The following is a 24,387-nucleotide window of genomic DNA, read 5'->3' as shown; positions in this document are numbered from 1 at the left end:
ATGACAGTGGGTTTTGACTCTGGGTTTTGGTTCACGGAGATGGGGAATGGAACGGGAACAAAAAAAGGAAAGGGTTTGCAGGTGCGAGGCAGTCTCAGGTCAGTCGGAGGATTTTCAGATTGTTGAAAATGAACAAGGTGAGGTTTAATAACAGAAAAAAACGTATGCCACCGTATCTTATACACTGAATCCACATCCACCCATGAGTTGAAGAGCATCAAGAACCCTAATGAATATGCCAAATGACCATGATCGGCTTTAATAACAGAAACATAAACGGGTACGGGACAAAACCCGTAACAAAATAAATCATTCATGAACAAATCTGTAATAAATGAAAACATAAAAAACCCATAAACTACAGGAGGGATGACCGAAAACCATAACAAATAATTTGTGACAAAATATCGTACCAACGAGATTTGTATTGAATAAAGAATTGACATTGGAATGGAAAGAAATGAACTTGAAAGTGAATTCACATGGAAGATATAACACTGGTTTTCTTTTAATTTTCTATAAATGTATCCAATGATTTCAAAGTGGATCAGGTGAAGCGCTTAATTGGTCATTTTGAATGCTATTCTTAGAAAACACTTTAACTGAATACCCTACTTGTATGCCGTCGCATCCACACTCCCATCGTATAAATCCTACTCATTAATATTACATCCATCGTCTTCTTCATTCCTATTTCCTAGCTAGCTCCAGTTTTCAGATCTTCTTCTTCAATTACAGCAATCTAACAGGTGTGTGTGTATATATATATATATATATATATATATATATATATATATATATCTCTCTTTCTTCATTTTCAGATCTCAAATGCAACACCATTTCTAGTTCTATTAATTAATCAATCAATTCCCCTTGGATATATTTGATTAAGGTCTTAATTTGTGACGTGGGTTCCTCTTACTTTTATTCAAAGATCACCTACAAAGCAAGTTTCTTTTTGAGTAAATCGTATCTACTTGATCTATTCTAGTTTCCTTCAAATCAGTGTTGCATGCATGGGTCTCATTTTTTTGAGATTTTGAAATCTATTTCAGGAGATATATCATAATGATGGATGCCAATACCATTAATGGCAATGACGATAATCGAGATGACAATGGCAATGTTGATAATAGAGATGCCTATGACAATGCCAATGACGATAATCGAGATGTCAATAATGATGATGATCGAGATGACAACGGCAATGATAACGACACCAACAATGGCAATCGCAACGATAACAGCAATGACAACAATGGCAGTAACAGTAACAATGGCAATGGTGATGACAATAATAATGGCAGTGGGAGTGGCCGTGGCAGTGGAGATATTGATAATGTTAATGAGAATGTCAACCTTACTGATGAACAAACTGGCAGCAATGATGGCGATCAACCAAAGAAACAATCTTGTGTCTTTGTCAGATCAGATTTCTTCCCAGAAGAATCATTCAAGAGCTGGTCCAACTACGGCAAAGCCTTACTGGAAACCAGATCCCGTCTCAAAGAACGTGTCATGGCTCGTTCCTCAGACGACCAAGAGATCCATGGTATGCGTTCTCGAAGCCAGCATCAGATGAAACGGACCCTCAATTGGTTCGACCTCATCTGGTTCGGTGTTGGAGCCGTCATGGGTGCCGGAGTTTTTGTCCTCACCGGAGAAGCTGCTCACGGTTTAGCCGGTCCAGCAGTTCTCATATCCTATCTCATCTCTGGCACAGCCGCTCTACTCTCCGTCATCTGCTACACTGAGTTCGCAGTCGAGCTTCCGGTGGCAGGAGGGTCGTTTGCCTATTTGCGAGTTGAACTTGGCGATTTTGTTGCTTATATTGCAGCCGGAAACATCCTATTTGAGTATGTTGTAGCCGGAGCTAGCGTAGCACGATCATGGACTTCATATTTTGCGACTTTATGCAACCATCGGCCGAATGACTTCCGTATAAACATCCCGTCTATGGGAGAAGGTTTCGACTATTTGGACCCGATGGCTGTTGGGGTTTCTGTAGTCATTTGTATCGTTGCTTCTTTCAGTGTTAAAGGATCATCAAGATTCAATTCGATTGCAACCATAATCCATATTGCTGTTCTTCTTTTCATACTCATAGCAGGAGCAACGAAGGCCGACCCAGCAAACTTTAGGCCTTTCGCGCCTTTTGGTATTAGGGGTATTTTGAAGGCTTCATCGGTGCTTTTCTTCGCGTATGTTGGGTTCGATGGAGTTGCAACTCTCGGAGAAGAAACCAAGAAACCGGGAAGAGATATACCCATCGGTCTAGTTGGATCCATGATAATCGTCATCACGACTTATTCGCTTCTAGCGACAGTTCTGTGCCTGATGCAACCCTACAACCAAATCGACGTTGATGCACCATTCACACTCGCTTTCGAAGTTGTGGGAATGAACTGGGCTAAGTTTCTAGTCGGATTAGGTGCGTTAAAGGGAATGACTACGGTTTTGCTAGCTACCATCATAGCAGAATCTCGGTATTTCACTCACATTGCTCGGACTCACATGGCACCGCCCATTCTCGCGGTGGTTCACAAGAAACTCGGAACACCGGTGAACGCCGCCATCATCATGACCTCCGCAAACTGTCTCGTTGCGTTTTTCACCAGCCTCGAGGTCCTGGCGAGCCTTCTTTCGATCGCTACCCTCTTCATTTTCTCCTTAGTGGCGATCGGGCTGCTAGTAAGACGATACTACTCAACAGGAATAACATCCGATCACGATAGAAACAAACTGGTTTTGTTCTTGGTGTTAATCGTGACATCGGCAATGGGGATCGCGTTACTTTGGGCATGGGGCGTAAACGGTTTGGGAGCATATCTAATCATGGTCGGAATTTGGTTCATGTCGACCTTGGGGATCCAAGTGATGGTTAAGCAAGCAAGGAACCCGAAGCTCTGGGGTGCACCATTGGTTCCATGGTTGCCATCATGTAGCATCGGATTAAACCTGTTCATGATGGGGTCGATCGATGGTGCATCTTTTTTGAGGTTCTTGGTGTGGACTGCGATCTTGCTTGCTTACTACTTTCTTGTGGGATTGCATGCTTCTTATGATGCATCAAAGGAGACCATAAAGATGGAGGGTGATGATGGAGTTGAAAGAGGGAGTTCTGAAGATAGAGTGTCAACACCTTCTGAAACAGTAGAACTAAACACAATAACAACTAGTCGCACCTGATTGATTTCTGATTATTGATTTATGTACAAAAGTTCTAAGAATTTAGGACTTGTTCTTGTTGTTTTCTTAATATGTTGATTCAGTTAACAGAAAAAAACCAGGTTTTGATTCAGCTAACAGTTGTAATTTGTCGATTGTAATCATTTTTTGCGATTAAGTTAAAGAAATGACTCTGAACGATCTTGATTGCCGCACACACAAGCTGCATGGATGTTTATCGGGGAAGAGTCTATCATCCTCACTTACCTTATCAAGTAAGATTTCTCGGTCATCAAGATAGCATCGTACAAGCGTTTCTTACCCCGTAAGCACCAAGAGTCTATCACTCCATCGATTAAATGTGCTTTAGCATGTAAGAAATAATAAGGGTTTAACTAAACAAGCTCTAAACGAAGGGTTGTTCAATGTAGCAGCATCCATTTGTTGTTGGAAATTTTGTGGGTTGGAAGTTTGTCTTCCATTCCACATTGGTAGAAAAAGATTTTCTAAAGAAGCATATAAGGTATTTTCTAGAAATAGGTTTTGAACAAGTTGGTGGACTCATGGTGGGGTCTTGAGTGGAAGACCCAACATACACGCGTGGGCGCAGGATTCGCGTAGGTGGCCCACTTTGCACTTCGTGAACTAGTTGTAGGCCTCATCCAGTATATAAACTGAGTTGAAGCCAACTATCGAACACACCGAAAATAAATCAGTTTTCCTTCTATAGATTGCTGCTTCCAAATGTTCTTTTCTCTCTACCGATTTCTGCATCCACCGTGCTCTATTTTCGTTTTTGATCATTGTTCATAAGCGAAATGTATACTGCATCAAATACTGGGGTTTTGCGATTAGCAGACTCATAGCGTGTAAAAGTTGTCGTATAAAACCTTAAGGGATAGGTTTTACCGTACAGATTACGGTTCAAATCGACAGTTTAATCAGATTGGTTTTATATATAATGCATTGTATTTAATTTTATGTTCACTAAGGGTGCGTTTGGTACACTGGACAGGGTGAGACAGGACAAGACAGAACATATTTGTCCTACGTTTGGTGTGGCTAAATGTGGAACTAAGTGGAACTAAGTTGGACAAGCATGGGACACGCGTGTTCCACCATTACCCCTGGAACTAAGTGGAACACAAAACATTTTCCCTCTCATTACCCCTTCTTCCCCTCCATCGCACCCTCCATCGCACTCCATGCTCAGACTACCTCCATCGGCGACTGCCTCCATCGCCGACTGCCTCCATCGCCGACTGCCTCCATCGCACCGATTGCCTCCATCACATCGACTGCCTCCATCGCACACCCTCCATCGCACCGACCCTCAATCGGCGACGGGAGTTCTAGTCCATACACACAGTCCGACGGCCTCCATCGCACACCCTCCATCGCACCGACCCTCAATCGGCGACGGGAGTTCTAGTCCATACACACAGTCCGACGGTGTATGAATCGATTTTGGCCTAACCTTCTCCTTCTCCTTCTCCTTCATCAGGTACACGATTGCCCTAACCTTCTCCTTCTCATCGCTAATTTTGAATCAATTTAGGGTTTGCTATGTTTGAATCGATTTAGGGTTTGCTATGTTTGAATCGATTTAGGGTTTGCTAGGTTTGAATCGATTTAGGGTTTGCTAGGTTTGAATCGATTTAGGGTTTGCTAGGTACGCTTCCTACCTCCATCGATTAATAGTGTCTTCCCTGTTTTGGTTTGGTAAAGAATTTGTGTTCGATTTTGGTTTGGTAATGAATTTGTGTTTGTATTTTGGTTTGGTAATGAATTTGTGTTTGTATTTTGGTTTGGTAATGAATTTGTGTTTGTATTTTGGTTTGATAATGAATTTGTGTTTGTATTTTGGTTTGGTAATGAATTTGTGTTTGTATTTTGGTTTGGTAATGAATTTGTGTTCGATTAACAGTGTCTTCCCTGCATCAATTTGTGTTTGAATTTTGGTTTGGTAATGAACTAAGGAACCGTTTATGGGATGCATTGGTAATGAATTTGTGTTCGATTAATTGCCCCTTGCATTTCTGTTTGCATTGGTAATCACAGATGCATTCCTGCATCAATTTTATACGGGATGCATTTTGGTAATGTGTTTGAATTTTGGTAAATGTGTTTGATATTGTAGATGAAGATGATGAACCCACTGCCTCCTGCATTTCGTAGTGAAAAAACACTAAACAGCTCACTAGGGGTAAATTGATCATTTTAACTAGTTCTGTCCTGTCCTGTCTTACCGAACGCTGAACAGTTGTCCTGTCATGTCCTGTCTTGTCCCGTCCTGTCTGTGCACCAAACGCACCCAAAGTGAACAACTCTGCTTCTACTCCTTTATTTCATTGAATCTATCGCGAAGGATAAATTCAATATGTATGAATGGACACCCTGTTGAGGTGTTGTGGATTCTGAACGCTAAAAGCTAAAGATTTGAAGTTTTTAAAGATTAAAACTTTATTTTGTTTGATCAATGTTACTCGAATAATTTTCAACATTTGTTTCAAGCATTCTTAACTTTTTATCAACAAATAACATCTTAACAATTGTAAATGCAAAGGTTGAATCATCAATTTTAGAAGCAGAAGGTTGAAGCGGAACAAGTTTCCGAAAAGTAGTGAGAAGTTGGCTTGAAAAGGTGTGTAAAGAGATGCAGAAATGTGTAAAAGACCGGCATCTGCTGTGGAGATCAGTTACATCGTGGGTGAAGTGGTTGTGAGGCACACGCACGCCATCCCAATTGGAAGAATCAACAATCGCAAGTGGAAGAGGAAGCTCAGCCAAACATGACATGCAACATCCTCCAGAAGATTCTGTTGAAGCAGAGCATCTCTTATTGGAAGAGGAAGTAGCAGAGGAGATGAAGCAAAAGAAAAGGAAAAGGAAAAAGGAGAAAAGCAATTTTGAATGACTCATTCTCTTTATTTCTATGTGTTGTAGTTGCATGCATTTGCTAAGAACTTGTTCATATAAATAATCACTTTGTGGAAGTAGGGTCTTTAAATTAATGTTGTTTACTTTCAAGGGTGCATATCCATTTATCATCGACTTTTTCAAAAGCCCTCGAATACTAAATATATCATGGGGTAGGCTAAAAACACCTCTACATATGTATCAACATCAAGAGTTTATTTTTACACTTTCAATCCGGCGAACATTGCAGATGGGTTTTGAAATATACTTCTTGACAGGTGTCCATGTTTGTTTTAAAATAAATGTTCATGTCTGTAGAACATGTATGTAGTTTAACATCAGTTTTGATGTAAAGAATTCTTTGTAAAAATATCACATCTTGAAACTATAATTTACGTAAATGGCAGAGTTTAGATAGAAAAAACAAACCGGTAATATATAAAATATAAAAAAACCAACGGTAAAAAATATAAAATATAAAATATAAAAAAACAAACCGTAAAATTATATAAAATATAAAAAAACCAACGGTAAAAAATATATACAAGACGGTAGGAAATTTTGTAAAAAAATGTCGTTAGATTTTATTGTGTAATTAATTAGAGAATACAATCAGGACAGGATGATTGATTGATTCTCTTTTACAAATCAACGAACGGTCGCATGATCCACAGCTACATTTAACCCACAACCATGGCAGTCCTTCATTACTACATATAACTCCTCCAGTTGGTGAAATTTAGGGTTTTCACCATGGCAATCCTCCGGTCTTTCTTTAGTTTCAAACATCCTTACTTTCGAAAATACGTTGACGGAGTTGATCTGATGAAGAAAAAGATGAAGATGGTTGAAGAAAACAGGTAAAGTTTAAGTTAATATTCCACCATTTTGTTTGCAAAACGTATTATTCTTTTTGAGTTTGATCTTCTTGAACAGGGTTTTTAGGTTCTTTTCATGAAATAAACTACTATAAACTTTTTTATTCATCTTTGAATTTTACAACCACTGAATTGAATTGCTTATCCTTATTTGTGTAATTTGCATCTGATGTAGTTAGTTGGCTGCAATCTGCGCAATTTCCCTACTAAGTACACGCGTGTAATGTTTATTTCTTGGCCCACACTATCAGCCAAACCACCTCAATGTGAGTCGGATCACTTACAGACCGTTTACCAAATACTTACCGGGTAAGATTACATTAACAGATACCAAGAATCTTACCTGGTAAGATTGAGAAAGGACCACCAAGAGTCTTACCCGGTAAGTGAGGGCAAAGACTCTTACCATGGTAAATGCTTACCGGGTAAATTGTTGCATACGATGTTGTTTTGATGGACTAAAATCTTACTCGGTAAGTAAATGATAGTGTTAATTTTACCGGTAAGCACTTATCGAGTAAGTGTTTGGTAAACGGCCGACATGAAGTGCGCAGTAAATACTTTTCCAGAGATCTCCAAATTATCGAGCTATCAAAATCGTGAGCATCACTAACTATATGACATTGAACATTTAAAGTTAGTTGTAGTTTTTGATGCTCTGATTTGATCGTGTCAATTTAATTGGTAAAAGACTCCTAATACTTCAATCCCTCTACCATTTTTTTTCCATTGTAGGATGCAATTAGTCTGTTTCATTTACTTGGTGGTGGAGTTACTGGCAAGAAGTTTACTGTTCCGGCGCCAAGAGGTGATCACTTCCAATGAACTTGGGTACCCCACTTACCTTTCTTTGTAAATTTGTACTTTTTTGGGTCTCTCCGGTTCATCTATTTATCTCACCTTTTTCTGTGTAGGACATATTGACCGTTATTCAGTATTTGCATGACCGTGATACATGTAGATATGCATGATGTTTTTGATGGAATAATTCCGAAGGATGGTGGTTACCTGTTCAAAAATGTGGCCTTCGACTCATTGAGTTTATGGGGCGTGAGACCTTTTGAAGCTGGCCTTTTAAAGTTTAAGGCCTGCCAAGAAAGAAGAATCCTACGAAGTAGAGTCATTTACTGAACTTTTTGGCTAACTTAAGAAGAAAAAACGAACAATGAAGAAACTAAAGTAGACGAAAAAGGAGATGGTTCGTCGAGCTCCAGCATAGTGAATAGCTTTGAAGTTCATGATCTCCTGTTCACGAGTATGTTCTCTGGCTGTCGGATTACTTGTACTTCATTATTTTTCTTCTTTTCTTCCAACGAGCTCTGCTTTGTAACTTGCAGTAGTAAAGCCTTTGGGGTTGCAATTGGCAGAGAAGGATGACCACACTAATGTTGTAAATGCCTCCGTTGAAGTCCTACATCAGCTAGACTTGGACATTTCTCATATATATATAGATATGTTGGAACATCCTCTTTCTCCTCAAGGGCTCTTTTGGAGAGTGATATGGGGGTTCCACATATTTTCACACACTTCTTTTGATTGTTGATTTGTTTTGTTAATTTTAACATCAGCTTCCTATTTCCAAGTTTTGGATGAAGGTTCAGAATGGCCAGTGGTCGTGTTTGCTTAAGAAGCCTTTGATAAGAAATTTATTGTGTTAGATCAGCACAAGAAGATCATATCAGTGAAAAGACTGTGAGGATCTTGGAAAGGTCCACCGGAGGTTTGTTATTATTTTAAAAACTTTAAGTTGTTATCGGCAGCGTTAGATTGGAAATGTATGCATCATCTGGTGGTTGTGTTGTGCAGGATAAACAAGGAGTTGTCACGCAAATCTAACAGGGGTCATCATTTTGCAGGATTTAGAATGGATAGGAAAATTGTGGTTACATTGCGCTAAAGCACAAATCTTTTCAAAGTGGAATTTTCTGCAGACCTTTTCAAAGGAAAGGCTCGTTTATCATGGATTGGAATACTACCGCAACCTGCAAAAAGCTTTTTTCAGCATTATCAAAAATTATTCATCAGCTGCAGGGTGGTAAGTCACATGCCTCTGGTTTTGATGATTTCTCGTCATTGCGCAAGTCTCTACTAACTTCTGTAACATGTAAGTTTAGAAGTTATTATTGCCATTGGATGCAGATATTGTTCTAGCAACAAAGAATTTGTTTTTCCACATATAATGAGAAATGATGTTCATTGATGATCATATTAGATTTTGTCAATATGGTCTCTCTATTTACTCATTTAGTCAAAAAGTCTTTAAACACAACATGTAAAGCACAAAATATTGTATTTTAAAGCATAATTTTTTAAATTTTTTTAATTACAACATTATAAGCTTAGTGTACACCTTGTTCCAACTTGGTTACTTCTTCAAGGTTTGCGATATGTGCACACACAACCGCTTGATTGCCGGATTTAGTATGCCTTTCAAATTTCTTGCTCTGCATCTCTCTTCATATTTATTGCTGCATGTCTTGTTCTCTCCATCTCTCAATTCTTCATATCACATCCAACAACACAACCAAAAGTGGTTTAGGACAAAAGTGATTGACCATCTAGTTGTGTTTCTTTCATGGAAACAGATGCATAAATGGGAATTTCATTTGATTTTGGCATCTAATGAATGCTTCTAGAAATGCCGTAGAATCCATAACCATTTCTTGTGAGGTTTGAGAAAAAGGAACAAAAATGCAAAACGATTGTGTGGTTGTTCTGTTATGGAGGCTATAATGTTGTTCTTTTATTAAGTTTCACTTTTTTCATTACCCATGTTCTTTGACAGGAACCCTGTTCCAGTGACAATCTGATGTATGGAATTCTTTTGGAGATCAAATCCTCTACCCAAGGAAGACATAGGTTTGTCTTGTCTCCTTTCTATGATCATCTGGAATTCGTTTGAACCTTAGTGGTGGTCTATTCTGGGGAAAAAAAGAGCTTCCAAATGAACACTATAGAATCCAAAGGTAGGCATCGATGTAGGTTGAGCATCCTCCGGTGTCATGGATTGTGATAGGATTCTAGCAGAAGTGTATTTTAGAATCCAATATCAAGAAAAAAAATGGATGTTATTAAATTCCTGTTTTATTGAATGGATAGTATTTCTGTTTCTTCTTGGTCATGCAAATTCCTTATAGACTTCAAAGTAGATCCTTATCATTATTCAATGAAGGGGATGACACATGTAGGATGCAAATAATCTGTTATCATGTTAGGTAATTTATCTTTTATTTACAGGGTGGAGGAGTTACTAGCAATAAGTCTACTATTCCAGTGCCATAATTGATCACTTCCAGTGAACTTGAGTACCATTCTCAATTTTTCTTTGTGAAATCTCTACTATTTTTTGCCTTGCCTATTAATTTATTTATCTCACATTTTGTAATCAACTGGTAGGCATGACTGTGATACGGGTGATATGTATGAGGTTTCTGATGGAATGAGTGAAGGAAAAGTGCCCATGGACTCTTTTAAGTTTTTGATGGAAGATACCTTACAAAATTTATGCTTGCCAAGAACAGTCATGTAAATTGGCTTGGCTAACTGGACTTTTTGGTGAACGTAAGAAGAAAAAGGAATCAGTAATAGAGTAGGTGGAAAAGCAGAGGGTTCATTGAGCTCGAGCATGGAGAATAGTCACTGGTATGTTTTCTAATTGTCCGACCATGTCAACCATTGTATTAGAAAAGCAAAGATAACCGAATAAGTTTCTATCTTATGGTGCAACTGGTTGTCTCCTAGCAGATAGAAGAATTGTTTGCTTTAATCTCACATTGGTTTTGATGTTACCTGCTAACTTCAGTACTCTGAGTGTTGGAGTTCTTGGGCGCCTCTCTCTGCGTTAGGTGCATCGATTTGTTCATATCTCCGTCTAGTTGATTAAACTTACTTTTTTTCTTAGTTATGATATTCTCATCTCCTTCTATCTATCGCTTGGACATGAATAACATCACTAAAGAACACAATGACAGAATGATGTCCTTTTTACTCTTGGTGCAGCTTCGACCAGAATCCAGTTCTGTGATATGCAGAAAGCTGGTTGCTGGGGAATGGGCTCAAGTGAATGTGAAATCCAACGGTTTGCATTTTCTATATCATATTTCATCATCCTTAATATCTATGTATGCTTCTTTCTTGGTTCTCTCATTTTACTCACAGTCACCCGTTAGAATTTTATATAGAATTCGAAGACTTTTCAGTTTGTGTTTTTCACCCATGACTCTGAACATCAGACTTCCTCGGTTTCATGTTGATATGTTCATTTTATAAAAAAAAAGTTAGAATTTTTGATAATCTTCAGGTGTAATGTCCCAACTTTTGATTGCTGACCCTTTTCATCTTCATTATGTTATTATGGGTTCATTTACCAAATAGCAAGAGTAAGCTGTTTTGCACAATTTGCAGAAATAACAAACAAAAACACACGTACCGTTATTTAAGGAACTAATTTCATTTTTCAATCTATACGCATCTTCTCTTGTTTCGCCTTCATCTGGATCATATGCCCTACTTCATCAACAATTGCATTGAACCATTTTGGTCTTCCTGTTGACAACATCTGATATCCCAACACCAATCCAAGTATGGTTCCACATCCATATCCCAACATTGCCGCTTTCCATGTAAACCCACTCTCCTCATCTTCGTCAACTTCAAGATGTGGGGCACTCAGATGTTCACAGTGCTTGGATAGTGGAGACCCACATAGTCTCGGGTTTCCTTCAAACGAGGTTGCTTCAAATGTCCTGAACTGTGTTCCGTCAGGAATGCGACCCACAAGTTGGTTGTGAGAGAGATTTAAGACTGCAAGAGCCGTGATGTTTGCAAGACTTTGAGGGATCTGCCCTGTTAGCCGGTTCCAAGACAGGTCTAATGACTCGATCTCCAAGAGATTTCCTAGAGCATTTGGGATTCGACCGTTGAGGTGGTTGTGGGATAAGTTGAGCACTTTCAAAGAGTTAAGACTGCCAATGATATTTGGAATCTCCCCTTCAAATATGTTATTGGATAGATCAACAATTGTGTAGTCAACAAAAAATTGGGGAAATGAGAGTTGCACACCTTTCACCGCAACAACGATCGAGTAAAACTTGCCACCACCAAGGCTCAAATATTCAGGTTTTGTGCCCTTCTTTGCCACATTCTTAATGGCATCAAAAGTTTGAAAATATTTTCCAGGGAGATGGCCTACAAACTTGTTTTCAGACAAGTCAAGGACTTTGAGACTAGGAAATGGGTGTTGAATCATAGAAGAGCTTTCTATGGGACCATGGAACTTGTTTGATTTGAGGACAAGAACCTGCAGATGTGAAAGATGTGAGGACCAGTGAAGGAATGTACCATTTAAGTGGTTGTTTCCCAGATCAAGCACCTTTAAGGATTGACATTTGGACAACCAAATTGGCACCTCTCCTTCTAATTGGTTTCCGTTCAAAATAAGCCCCCCTAGTTGTCCGCAATCCTTGTACGCATTTGGAATGGTACCGTGAAAATGATTGTGCCCCATATGTATCATCTTAAGAGTGGTGATCATTTTACCCAAGCATTCTGGAATCACTCCACTGAAGCTATTATTTGACATATCCAAATACTCTAAATTTCTCATGTTGCAAATTGATGTAGGGAATGTCCCCTGAATCAAGTTGGACTGCATACCAAAATATTCTAATCCATTCCACTGAAATTGTGGCAAGCCTGTTATTGAGTTACGTGCGAGATCCAAATGCACCAACTCATTTCCGCCTATCACCCTTGCCCAATCAGGAATTTGGCCACTGATTTCATTGTTAGATAAATCTAAACGTTCAAGATTTTTCATGGCTCCTATGGAATTTGGAAACGTTTTTAGCTTGCAGGATGCCAAATATAATAGGGAGAAATTAGGGTTAACGTAATAAGTATCATTACTGGTCACAACAGATAAGCCGCTGTAAGAAAGATCAAGTTCTTCAATGCTTGTGAGGCTTGATAACAATGTATTCAACTCCCATACACCGGTAAAATTGTTAAATGAGAGGTCAAGGCGAGTAAGGTTGACAAGTTGTCGAAATGTTTGCAAAGTGGAGCCTTGATCAAGCATGCCAATCTCCCCAACAAATTGATTATGCCCAAGTGATAATCTCTTTAATGATTGCATGGCAAACAACTCTGCTGGTAAGCTCCCACTGAATATGTTGCGTTGGAGGTAAATAGCTTCTAGGAAAGGAAGGGTAGATAACGAAGAAGGCAATGTTCCATTAAGCATGTTAGAGGACAAATCTAGCATAGTAAGGTTCCTAAGGTTAAAGAAAATTTTGGGAAAGGGACCCATCAAACCACAAGAATTGAGTAGCAAGGTGTTCAAAGACTTGAGGTGGCCAATTGATTCAGGTATTTCTTCTGAGAAGTTGATATATGAGAGGTCCAAGTGATTCAAAGACTCAAGATGGCCTATTGAGTCGGGTATTTCTCCAGATAAGTTGGTGTGTGAAAGACTCAGGCGATTCAAAGACTTGAGATGGCCAATTGAGTCGGGTATGTTTCCTGATAAGTTGGTGTGCGAGAGATCCAAGAGATTCAAAGACTTGAGATGACCGATTGATTCAGGTATCTCTCCTGATAAGTTGGTGTGCGAGAGAACCAAGTGATTCAAAGACTTGAGATGGCCGATTGAGTTGGGTATTTTTCCTGATAAGTAGGTGCGTGAGAGAACCAAGTGATTGAAAGACTTGAGATGGCTGATTGAGTCAGGTATTTCTCCTGATAAATTGGTGTATGAGAGATCTAACCACTTGAGAGGGCTGTTCATACTTGTATTAACCTTGGGAAACCGATCAGTACCAAGGTCATTGAAGGCCAGGTTAAGTTCTTCCAAGTACGGGAGATTGAAGATGTTATCAGGTAATTTCCCTTGCAAACCGGTGGACTTAAGTTTGAGAGATTTCAGAGAAGTGATATTAAGATAAGCTGGTAAATATGAAGTGATGTTAATTTTTTGAAGAAGAAGCTCTTCCAAAGTAGTAGAATTCTGGAGGAGATTGTAGAAAACATGATGTTCAAGCTTCAAATCATTCCAAGAAAGATCAAGAGATACCAATTTACCTAGAAGTATGACATCGGTAGGAACTTGGCCTATAAACCCACAATCAGAGATGTTGAGATGTGTAAGACTATTAGAAAACCTTCCAATCTCTCGTGGAAGTTGGGAATTGGTAAGATTATTGAAAGCAAGGTTGAGTCTTTGGAGGCGAGGAAGGTTGAAAAGGGTGGAGTTAGGGTGGATGGTACCTCGTAACATTCCACAGCTAAGGTCAAGAGCTATGACATCACCAGTGAAACGGTCACAAGTGATACCATCCCACTTGCAGCAATCAATACTCGTGTTCCAATTCATCATAATTGGCTGATAATCAGAACCAAGCCAATCATGACATCTGTAATCGTCGTCCTCGTGTTTATCGTAGAGGTGATTATTGGAGAAAAGATTTTGTTTAAAGAGATGTAAAGCATGACTTTGTATGGTAGAGCATTTAGGAGTGATGTTGGAATAAGCATAGCAAATGAAGAAAGAGAAAAGGAAAAAGGAGAGAGAATGCAACTTTGGATGATTCATTCTCTTCAATATTGCAAGTGTAGACATGTAGTTGTAATTGCTATAAATAAGTCTCAATAATTTTATACAAGCTTACTTTGAATTCTTTTATGCATTTAATATTTATTAGTTTTTTTCCCCTGATTTAAATTATAAATAATAATTTTTTATGTTTATGAAAAGTTTCAAATTTTAGTATTTTTGGTTCAGCATGAATAATAATGTTATGTATATATACAACAAAATTGGGTTTATAGGACACTAAAAAGTTTTCAGGGGACTACTAAGACGTTGTAACGAGTTTATATGATGCCTTTGAGCGTTTTAACAAGTTTTTTAAAACATTTTTAATGTAAAATGTCACATTAACAATTTTATAAGATACTTTTTGAAAAAGTATTATATATTATCAACAATGACCAAATGAAGTCTCCAATTAAATAAGTGTTGTATATAATTCAATGGGAAGTTTTTCAAAAAATGATTGGTTCCAAGATGGGTCTTAGGATGCAATGGTTTAACACATTTATTGTTTTATTTTTCAAAAGTATTTTTAGAAAATATAATAAATAAATTGTTATAATTTTAATAAGACGAAATGTTATCGTAATTTCTAAAAGGAGGGTCATGTGAATGAAAGACTTTGGGGTTTAAGTTTCAACCCTTTGCTTGTTCTCCTTGTACGTAGTCAATTGTTAAACATCATTTAATTCGTTGCAGTGAAAACCCGACAGCATTGATAACTCTTATTGGTGGTGGACAGTGATGGACGGTCGTGACCATTTAAACAAATGTCATAACAGTGTTGATCAAATGAGGGTAGATTAGTAAATTTTTAGTTTTTTTTTCTTATTCTTTTCTTTCCACCTAATTCTAGTCCTTGCCCTATATCCAACCAAACGTGAGACGACAAGTTTATATCATGTCCTTGTCGTAATGACAAAGAAATAGAAACATGTTATTTTTTTATTCACTTCTTTGAAGCGCTCAAATTAACAAGACATCCAAAACTACCAATCACATAATTTCTAAAACAATAGTCGCAAGTTAGCCAAATCCATTGAAGAAGATGCAAATCATGCCCTTTTGGAATCTCCCAAAGCAAAAGCAAATGATGAAAACTGATCATACATTGTGTTTATAATTATACCCATCAACAAAAACTTATCACAAAAATTGTTTCTAAGTAAGTTGATTGGGCTTTAAGTCTTATGTCATTGGCTAACTTATTGAATTTCTGAAACTAGTATGGGTTAGGAACAGGGGGCTCTAAATCAAAGCCAAAGAATACACTAAAAGATTTTCTTGGGTGTAGTAAAGTAAAGCCTGTAAGGAAGTTCAGTTGTTAATGATGCCAAATAGTGAAAGAACAGCAGCATGCAAAAAAGGGTGATTTTACAGAAATCTAAGCTAAAGTGGGAGATGAAGAAAAGGTAAGAAGATCGATCATATAGGCTTTCTTTTTCACCTCTGCTCTTCTACGTTTTCAATTCTCTTCATCTTTAGGTGGTGTTACACGAGAGTTGAAGGTAACTTTATATTGTTTGCTTCTTGAAAATGACCATGTCCAAGATTTAATAGCGGCTCAAAGTTGATCGATTTGGCAAATGAGGAAATTTGTGCAAACTCGTGAACTTAAGATTTACAATTGTGAGGTTATGATCCATTCTTGAAGAAAATTCCAGAATGGAAGAGGGTTTTTATGATTTGTTGGCTCAAATTAATCTGTATGTGCAAACATTTTATTATTTAAAATATTCCATTCATCTAATAAGCTATTATTTTAGAGATTACAATATTGATTATATTATTAAAATATTCCATTCATCTAATAAGCTATTATTTCTTTTTCTAAAAATTTAATTCCAAAGTTTCACATCGGTGAGAATATATTAAAAATATCTCTATCAAAATAATCATTTTTAGAGGGTTCTCTTAATTTGGATAAATTTTTCGCACTTTCTCCTAGTTTTTCTATTTTGGTGAAAAGAGATGGTGACGGATTTTCTTTTTCCATGAGGAAACGTTAAATAGATTTTTTGTTTTTATTTATAGCTTACTTTTTTATCTCTTTATATCACACGATCGTACAACCAGTTATAGATTATAATACATATGATATTGTTTTACATTTGATTTGAATTTCTATCAAAATACAAATATTTTCAAAAGATTGTGTTTTGATCAACGTATTTAGGTTGTTGCAACAAAATGTTTCATAAAGAGAAAAGTTAAAAAAAAGAGCCAACGAACTTTCTTATTTTAAATGATCAAGTGTTTAAACTATTTTTTAATCAAAAAAACGATTAAATTTTCTCATTTTGGAAGATTAAATCCATAAACTATTTTTTTGAATGAAAAAACCATTAATTTTTTTTATTTGGATTGATTAAGTCTCTTATTTTTCTATAAATAAAATAAACCATAACTTTTTAAAATTGGTTACTTACATCATTTTAACTCAAAATAAAGCTATCTGTAACTGATTAGGAAAGTTCTAAAATAAACCCAAACGATTTTAGCATTCTCATACCTTATGACATTCAAAACCCAAACACCAAATCACTCCCCTCGTCGCCCCATCTTTGTCTATTCTCCATATTGTCTATCATGTTGTTGCCCCTGCCATTGATGATAGAATAAAATACTTATTGTTGCTTTCTACATACTCCTATATTAGGACTTAAATAGAAAGACACACAAAATGTAGCTAATTATATAGAAAAACAGAAGAATGAATGATTAAAATATGTATCCATGATCTTAAATTATTTATTTGATAAGGAAATTATCCGTCTTCAAGGTTACGCATTAATGCTATATAATTATGACTTTATGACCAACATAAGACACAAGGAAATAAACTAACTAATTAAATTATTTCTAAGCTTTAATAACAACATTGTTATGATTCCAAACATGCATATATAGGATAATTCAGCATAGCTCCATCCCAATCTGCATCATAACCAAAATTTCAGAAATGAAAAATAAAAAGCATTAATTTTGTTGACATTTATAGAAAAGAAAACATGCATGGGAAACACGTACCTAATCTCATTTCCCAATTTGTGTGATTTATCTCCTCTTGTTTTGCCTTCTCTGGATCACATGCTCTATTTCATCAACAATTGCATTCAACCACTTTGGCCTTCCTGTTGATAACATGAAATATCCCAACAACAATCCAACTAGGGTTTCACATCCATATCCCAACATCACCACTTTCCATGTAAATACACTCTCTTTTTCTCCATCAACTTCAAGCTGTGGGGCACTCGCATGTTCACACTTCTTGGGTAGCGGAAACCCACATAGTCCCGGATTCCCTTCGAATGAAGTGTTGAATGTGCTCAACTGTGTTCCACCAGGAATACGTCCAACCAGAAGGTTCTGCGAGAGATTTAAGACTTCAAGATTTGTGATGTCTGCAAGACTTTGAGGAATCTTTCCTGATAGTTGGTTCCAGGATAGGTCTAATGATTCAATCTCGGAGAGATTACCTATAGCCCGTGGGATCCGACCGTTGAGATGGTTGTTGGATAAGTTGAGCACTATTAACGAGTTAAGAGTGCATATTTCGTTTGGAATCTCTCCTTCAAATTTGTTACCGGATAGATCAATAATCGTGTAGTCGTTTGAAATTTTCTCAAACCAGAGTTGTTGACCCTTCACCACAACAATGATAGAGTAAAAGTTGTAAGTACTCAAATATGTATTCTTGCCATCTTTGACCACATTCTTCATACCATCAAAATTTTGAAAATATTTTCCAGGGAGATGGCCTCCAAACTCATTTTGAGATAAGTCAAGAACACTCAAACTAGGAAATGGGTGTTCGATCATAGAAGAGCTTCTTTCCATCAGACCATGAAACTTGTTTGATCTGAGGACAAGAACCTTCAGATTTGGAAGACGTCCTAACTGGTCAGGGAATGCACCAGTTAAGCGGTTGTTTCCTAGATCAAGCACTTCCAATTCTGGGCATTTGAAAAAGCAACTTGGCACCTTACCTTCAAATTGATTTCCATTCAAAATAAACCACCTTAAATTTCCACCACACACATGTGGAATGGTGCCATTGAAATTATTTTTCCCTATATCCATAACTTCAAGAGAAAAGTTCATATCTCCAGGTTTAATCACTCCAGTAAAGTGATTATTGGACAGATTCAAATATCAAAGATTGTCCATGTTCCAAATTGATGGAGGGAATGGTCCTGTTATGATGTTATGTGAGAGATCCAAGTAATTTAGTTCATTTCTTCCTAGCTCCCTAATATGGCCATCGATTTCATTTCTCGATAGATCTAATTCTTGAAGTTTTCTCATGGCTCGTAAGGACTCTGGGAACACCTTTATCTTGCAAGATGCTAACTTCAAGGATCCAAAATTAGGATTGACATAGCGACTGGCATTATTGGTCATAACAAATAAACCACTATATGAGAGAGAAAGAGAATGAAGGGTCCTGAGGCTTGATAATAAAGTATCCAACTCCCATACGCCAGTAAAATTGTTAAATGAGAGGTCAAGCTCAGTGAGGTTGTTGAGTTTCCAAAATACTTGCGTAGTGGAGCCTTGATCAACCATATCAATCTCACCAACAAATTGATTTGCACCAAGGGATAATATCTTTAATGATTGATGGTTGAACAATTCTGTTGGTAAGCTCCCACTGAACATGTTGTTGGAGAGAAGGATAGTTTCAAGTGAGGGAAGAGTAAACAACCAAGAAGGCAACGTTCCATTAAGCTTGTTAAATGCTAAATCTATAGTAGTAAGGTGCCTAAGATTAACTGGGGACTTGGGAAGGGGACCCATCAAACTACAATCAAAGAGTATTAAAGTATTCAAATACTTGAGATGACCGATTGAGTCGGGTATCTGTCCTGATAAGTTGGTGCCTGCGAGATCTAAGAACTTGAGAGGGATGTTAGTGTTTGTGTAAACTTTGGGAAGTTGACCGTTGATATTAATGTTAGATCCCAAGTCAAGTTCTTCCAAATACGGAAGATTGAAGATGTTATCACATAGTTTCCCTAGCAAATGTGTGCTACTAAGATGGAGTGATTTCATAGAAGAAGAGATATTAAGATAAGTGGGTAAAACTGCAGAGATATTAACCTGGTCAAACAAAAGCTCTTCCAATGAAGTAGAGTTGTGGAGGAGATTGTAGAAAACATGAGGTTCAAGCTTCATTAAATTTCGAGAGAGATCCAAGGAAACCAATTTAGGAAGAAGTGAAATTTCTAAAGGAATTTGACCTGTTAATCCACAATAAGAGATGTTGAGATGGGTAAGACTATTGGAAAGCATGCCAATTTCATGTGGAAGTTGGGAATCGATAAGATTATTGAAGGCAAGGTTGAGTGATTGGAGGTGAGGAAGGCTGAAGAGGGTGGAGTTAGGGTGGATGGTCCCTCGTAGCATGGCACAGGGAAGGTCAAGAGCGATCACATCACCCGTGTATTGGCTACAAATGACTCCATTCCATGTACAACAATCTTTGCTTTTGTTCCAATTCATCATAACTGGATGATAAGTAGAACCAAGCCAATCTTGACATATGGGATCATAAGATGTGTCATTGATGGAAAAGAGGTCTTGTTTAAAGAGAAGCAAAGCATGGGTGTGTTTAGGAGAGCATTTATGAGTGGTATTAGAGAAAGAGGAAAATGATGAAGCAAAAGAGAGGAAGACAAAGAAAAAGAAAAAGGAGAGAAACAACTTTGAACAATTCATTCTCTTTAATTGCATGTGTTTGCTTAGTGTAAGCATTTGCAACTACTTTGAACATATATATATATATATATATATATATATATATATATATATATATAACTCATGATGGGATTACGAATTTGCTTGATGTTTTATAACAAATAAATAAATATTATTGAATTCCGTCCATAAAGTATCATATTTTGTCATTTTTTAAGATTAATAATATAAAAGATTATAAACAGCGGGATGTAACATTGACGAATTTTAAACTATTCAACTAAAATCCTTCTTATCGATTTTCTATTTTATTTTTATCGAATTATTTAACTTGTTGGTACTAAAATGTGACTTAAAATTAACATATTTTACAAGAGTTTTGAGTTGCCTCTCTACAAATCAATGTTAATGTGAACAAAATACTTGTATCATCAGAGCATTTTAAAAAACAAATCTATAAAATGAAAATGCAAAAGCTAAAATCTATTAAAACACGAATTGTTTATATTTTTTTCTTCTAAAATGGTAAAAGCAAAAGTTAAAATTCAATAAAAAGTTAGATTCATCCAACTCTAATTATAATTGATTTTATATATTAGAATTTTGTAAATACATTAATTATGTTATAATATCCGTGTTTCGTTAACTCGTACAAATTGGATTAAGTGAATTTTTGAAAAAATTATGCATAACATATCTGTATCCTATGCTTAACTAACTTGTACCCTAGACGAGTTTTGTGTTAAAAATTGAGTTTATACCTAATTTGACGTAAAGTTGAGAATCTAACTTAAAAGGTTAAAACCGTCAAATAGTTAAACTTTATATATATATATATATATATATATATATATAATTAAAAAAAGAAAAATAAATAAATATATATATACATGAGAATAAGGACGGTTTCATCACCGCCTCATTCCGTCAATTCTCATTTCTCTCTTTATAAAACTATCGAATTCTTTCTGAATTTTACGTCAAGTTAGTAAAGGGATCAAAGTAATAATTATATATTCGGAATCACTCTCCGAACCCTTCTTAAAGGTATAAATCTTATTCAATTTAATTAAGGTGTTTATGTTAGGGTTATTGATACCGGTTTATAAATTGTGTTTATGTCTAAGTTTACGGATTGATATTGTCAAAATTATGATATATTTGATGCTTAGAATGCTAGGACTGGTTAAATTGATGTAGAAATGAAAAGGATATAATATAGTTTCAATATGATTAGATTGTAGGTATATGTTTAACCGTACACCAATTGTTCGGTTAAATGTCGAAAGGAGTAAAAATGCATGATTAAGCTTAGGTTAGCAACCATTGGATTTGTTTTATTGTTTAGTATGTTGAAGTATGTTTATAGCATGTAAATGTAGCGAATCATAAAAGTTGGATCATAAAAGTTAGTAGGGAATTATATTTTCGAATTTTATCGACAATGCAACTCCTGTACTTTGACAGTGTATAACTCTCAAACCGTAAGTTAGAATAAGCTCGTATTTTGCAGTCGGAAAGATCTTACTGCATACTACAACTTTCATGAAGGGTCGAAAATCCGGTTATGACTCTAAGTGGCTCGAAACAGTATGTTTTTGGGGCTGTTTATACTATATTCGGGATTAATTTGCAATTTTATGAAATTCATATAAAATAGATGGATGATCCAAATGAGATGATTTCAAAAGCAATAGACACGTATGATACCAACCTACAACTTTTATTTTAGACAATACAATTTGGACTGGTCTCTAAGTAGGGCAAAAATGCTTAGAAATAAGAGGGACGGAAGCGATTGGATCGAAAGAGAATAAGGTTTAAGTTTTACGTTTGAGTTTTCAATTCGTATCCAGCTGTCCTTCTTGAAGTCTACGTTGTTTAAGTACATTAAGACTTAAGTAATTTTATTAGAATAGTTATAATATGGTTTCTATGTTTTGTAAATAGTAACCCGTTTATGCATTCGATAGGCACGCGGACAAATCAAACTTGATTGTGAATTTACGTTTGATCGTGCGTTAATTGTCAAATTCGGCTAAGGTACGGATTTCATATCTCACTTGACACGGGGATAGCCATTTGCGTAAGGCTTCCTAATCCGAATATATTGGTTCCAAATTCTCATTGTGCTCATCAATTGTTATTGAGCTTTTGTTTGCTTTCGAAATATGATGTACATTTTTATTTAGAATATAGATCATTTTGATCACTTGACTTGTTTGTTTGCTTTATTGTGAAACATTTTACTATAGACTCAATAACTGGAACATCGATATTGAGATGCATGGTGACTAAAACGATCATGTCGTCCTTATGTTTATAGTCTTTAAAAGTGGACTTGATTATATACCGGTCGAATAGAGGGCGTATGGATCGATCCTAGGAACCGTTATCGGATAATGAATTGTGGTCGTGGTTAAATCCACGGAGAGGATTGTTGTGTTGTGCTCACACCCCTTTCCTCACTTGTGCTTGAATGGATTGATCATCATTTGGGAACAATGCGTCCTCATGATGCGGTTTGGTCTTCGGACCCTTGATATGCTTTTGGGGCATTTGACTTTCTTTTGAATTATCACTTGGCTTTATAAATTGTTTTTGAACTTGTTATCTCACATTCATTGTTTAGTTATATTATTATCCGTTCACTGAGCATTAAGTTCAGCCGAGATTTTCTTGTCCTCGGCAGGTACATGACTTAGCAGCGATTTTGGGATGAGAGCTACGGAGATGACAATATTGAAGATAACTCATTAAGTCATACTTTTGTTAAACTTTTGATGACTAATGTAGATATATTGATATTTTGGGACTGTATTTTGAGACACGTTATCTCCGTATGTGGTTATGTAATTATCTTTTGGTAAATTTTATTAGTTGCTTTGTTTTATATAATGCGATGTTTTTTTTAAAACCACTTGTGGCATCTCCCGTCTTTGATCACGCGGGACGGGGATGTTACTTTGATCACGCGGGACGGGGATGTTACAATGTTATCCAAAAAAAAGTTATTAATTAAGTTTTAAATTTTTTGTTTGCGTGTGGGAAGTCTTTGAATCCAAATTCATATAATATATTGAAAAATAAGACGGTGGAGAAGCAATGAAGTTGATTGGGGTCGAAGTCCACAACAATAATCTTGATTTTGGTAGATAATAATTAAAAAAATTATTTATATGTGTAGGTATTATTATTATTATTATTATTATTATCATACTCTGTTTCAAAATTTATTGTATAACTCTAACATTATTTTTAAACGGTCAATATATTATCAACATGGTCAAATGATGTCTCCAATTAAATAAGTGTTATATATAATTAAATGGGAAGTTTTTCATAAAATTATTAGTTTCAAGATGGGCCATAGGATTCCATCGTTTAACACGTTTATTGTTTTACTTTTTAAAAGTATTTTAGAAAATATAATATAATAAATAAATGTTATAATTTTAATAAGACCAAATGTAATCGTAATTTCTAAAAGGAGGGTCATGTCATGAGCATGTGAATGAAAGACCCTGGGGTTTCAACCCCTTGCTTTTTCTCCTCCTACCTACTCAATTGTCAAACATCAATGATTTCGTTGCAGTGAAAATCCGACAACATTGATAAGTCTTTTTGGTCCTTGTGAGTTGTATGTTCAAAAGAATTTGTTTTAAAGTAAAAAAGCATAACGGTTTTTGTTTTGTTTGATATGCATATATAATTAGACTGGGTAAGACAAGAGGATATGATTGAATTGAACAAGTTGTTTGTCTGGTAACCAATGGTAGTGGTCTATGAATGATGTAAAAATGATGGACAAGAGGTGCAGCGGAAGTTGCTGCAGTGTCAATGCTTGTGGAGGTAGAGGCGGTGATGGATGGTGGACAACGGTGACTGAGAAGGATGTGAAGATGGTGGACAATGGTGATGATGGTGGTCGACAATGGTGGAGGAGGTAGATGTAGTTGATGTGGTGAGGTAGAGGTGGAGGTAGTTGACGGTGGTTGTGGAGGTGGTGAAGTCGGTTGTAGTATTGGAGGTGGCCAATGGTGGTTGACTGTGGTTGTTCGCCAGCCGCCTATAGTGGTGGGTGGTGGCGATGATGGACGGTCGTGACCATTTAAACAAATGTCATAA

General features: G+C 36.5%; 3 protein-coding genes across 3 annotated transcripts; 1 reads left to right on the top strand and 2 right to left on the bottom strand.

Moving 5' to 3' along the window:
* Positions 1 to 1,503: 1,503 nt before the first annotated feature.
* LOC112520824 (cationic amino acid transporter 1-like) lies at positions 1,504 to 3,189 on the top strand. Its single transcript, XM_025129428.1, has one exon. The coding sequence runs from the start codon at positions 1,519 to 1,521 to the stop codon at positions 3,187 to 3,189; it is 1,671 nt and encodes a 556-aa protein (XP_024985196.1). The 5' UTR covers positions 1,504 to 1,518.
* An 8,232-nt stretch (positions 3,190 to 11,421) lies between these two features.
* LOC112520798 (receptor-like protein 7) lies at positions 11,422 to 14,583 on the bottom strand. Its single transcript, XM_025129376.1, has one exon. It carries the CDS (start codon positions 14,581 to 14,583, stop codon positions 11,422 to 11,424), a length of 3,162 nt encoding a protein of 1,053 aa, XP_024985144.1.
* A 3,030-nt stretch (positions 14,584 to 17,613) lies between these two features.
* Positions 17,614 to 18,663, bottom strand: LOC112520748 (receptor-like protein 19). The gene has a single exon (XM_025129266.1). The coding sequence runs from the start codon at positions 18,661 to 18,663 to the stop codon at positions 17,614 to 17,616; it is 1,050 nt and encodes a 349-aa protein (XP_024985034.1).
* Between the last annotated feature and the right edge of the window lie 5,724 nt (positions 18,664 to 24,387).

Source organism: Cynara cardunculus, assembly GCF_001531365.2.
Source record: "Cynara cardunculus var. scolymus isolate 2C chromosome LG 1, CcrdV1, whole genome shotgun sequence".
Classification (NCBI taxonomy): Eukaryota; Viridiplantae; Streptophyta; class Magnoliopsida; order Asterales; family Asteraceae; genus Cynara; species Cynara cardunculus.
The sequence above is the reverse complement of the archived record's forward strand: the minus strand, read 5'-3'. Positions and strand labels throughout refer to the sequence as shown.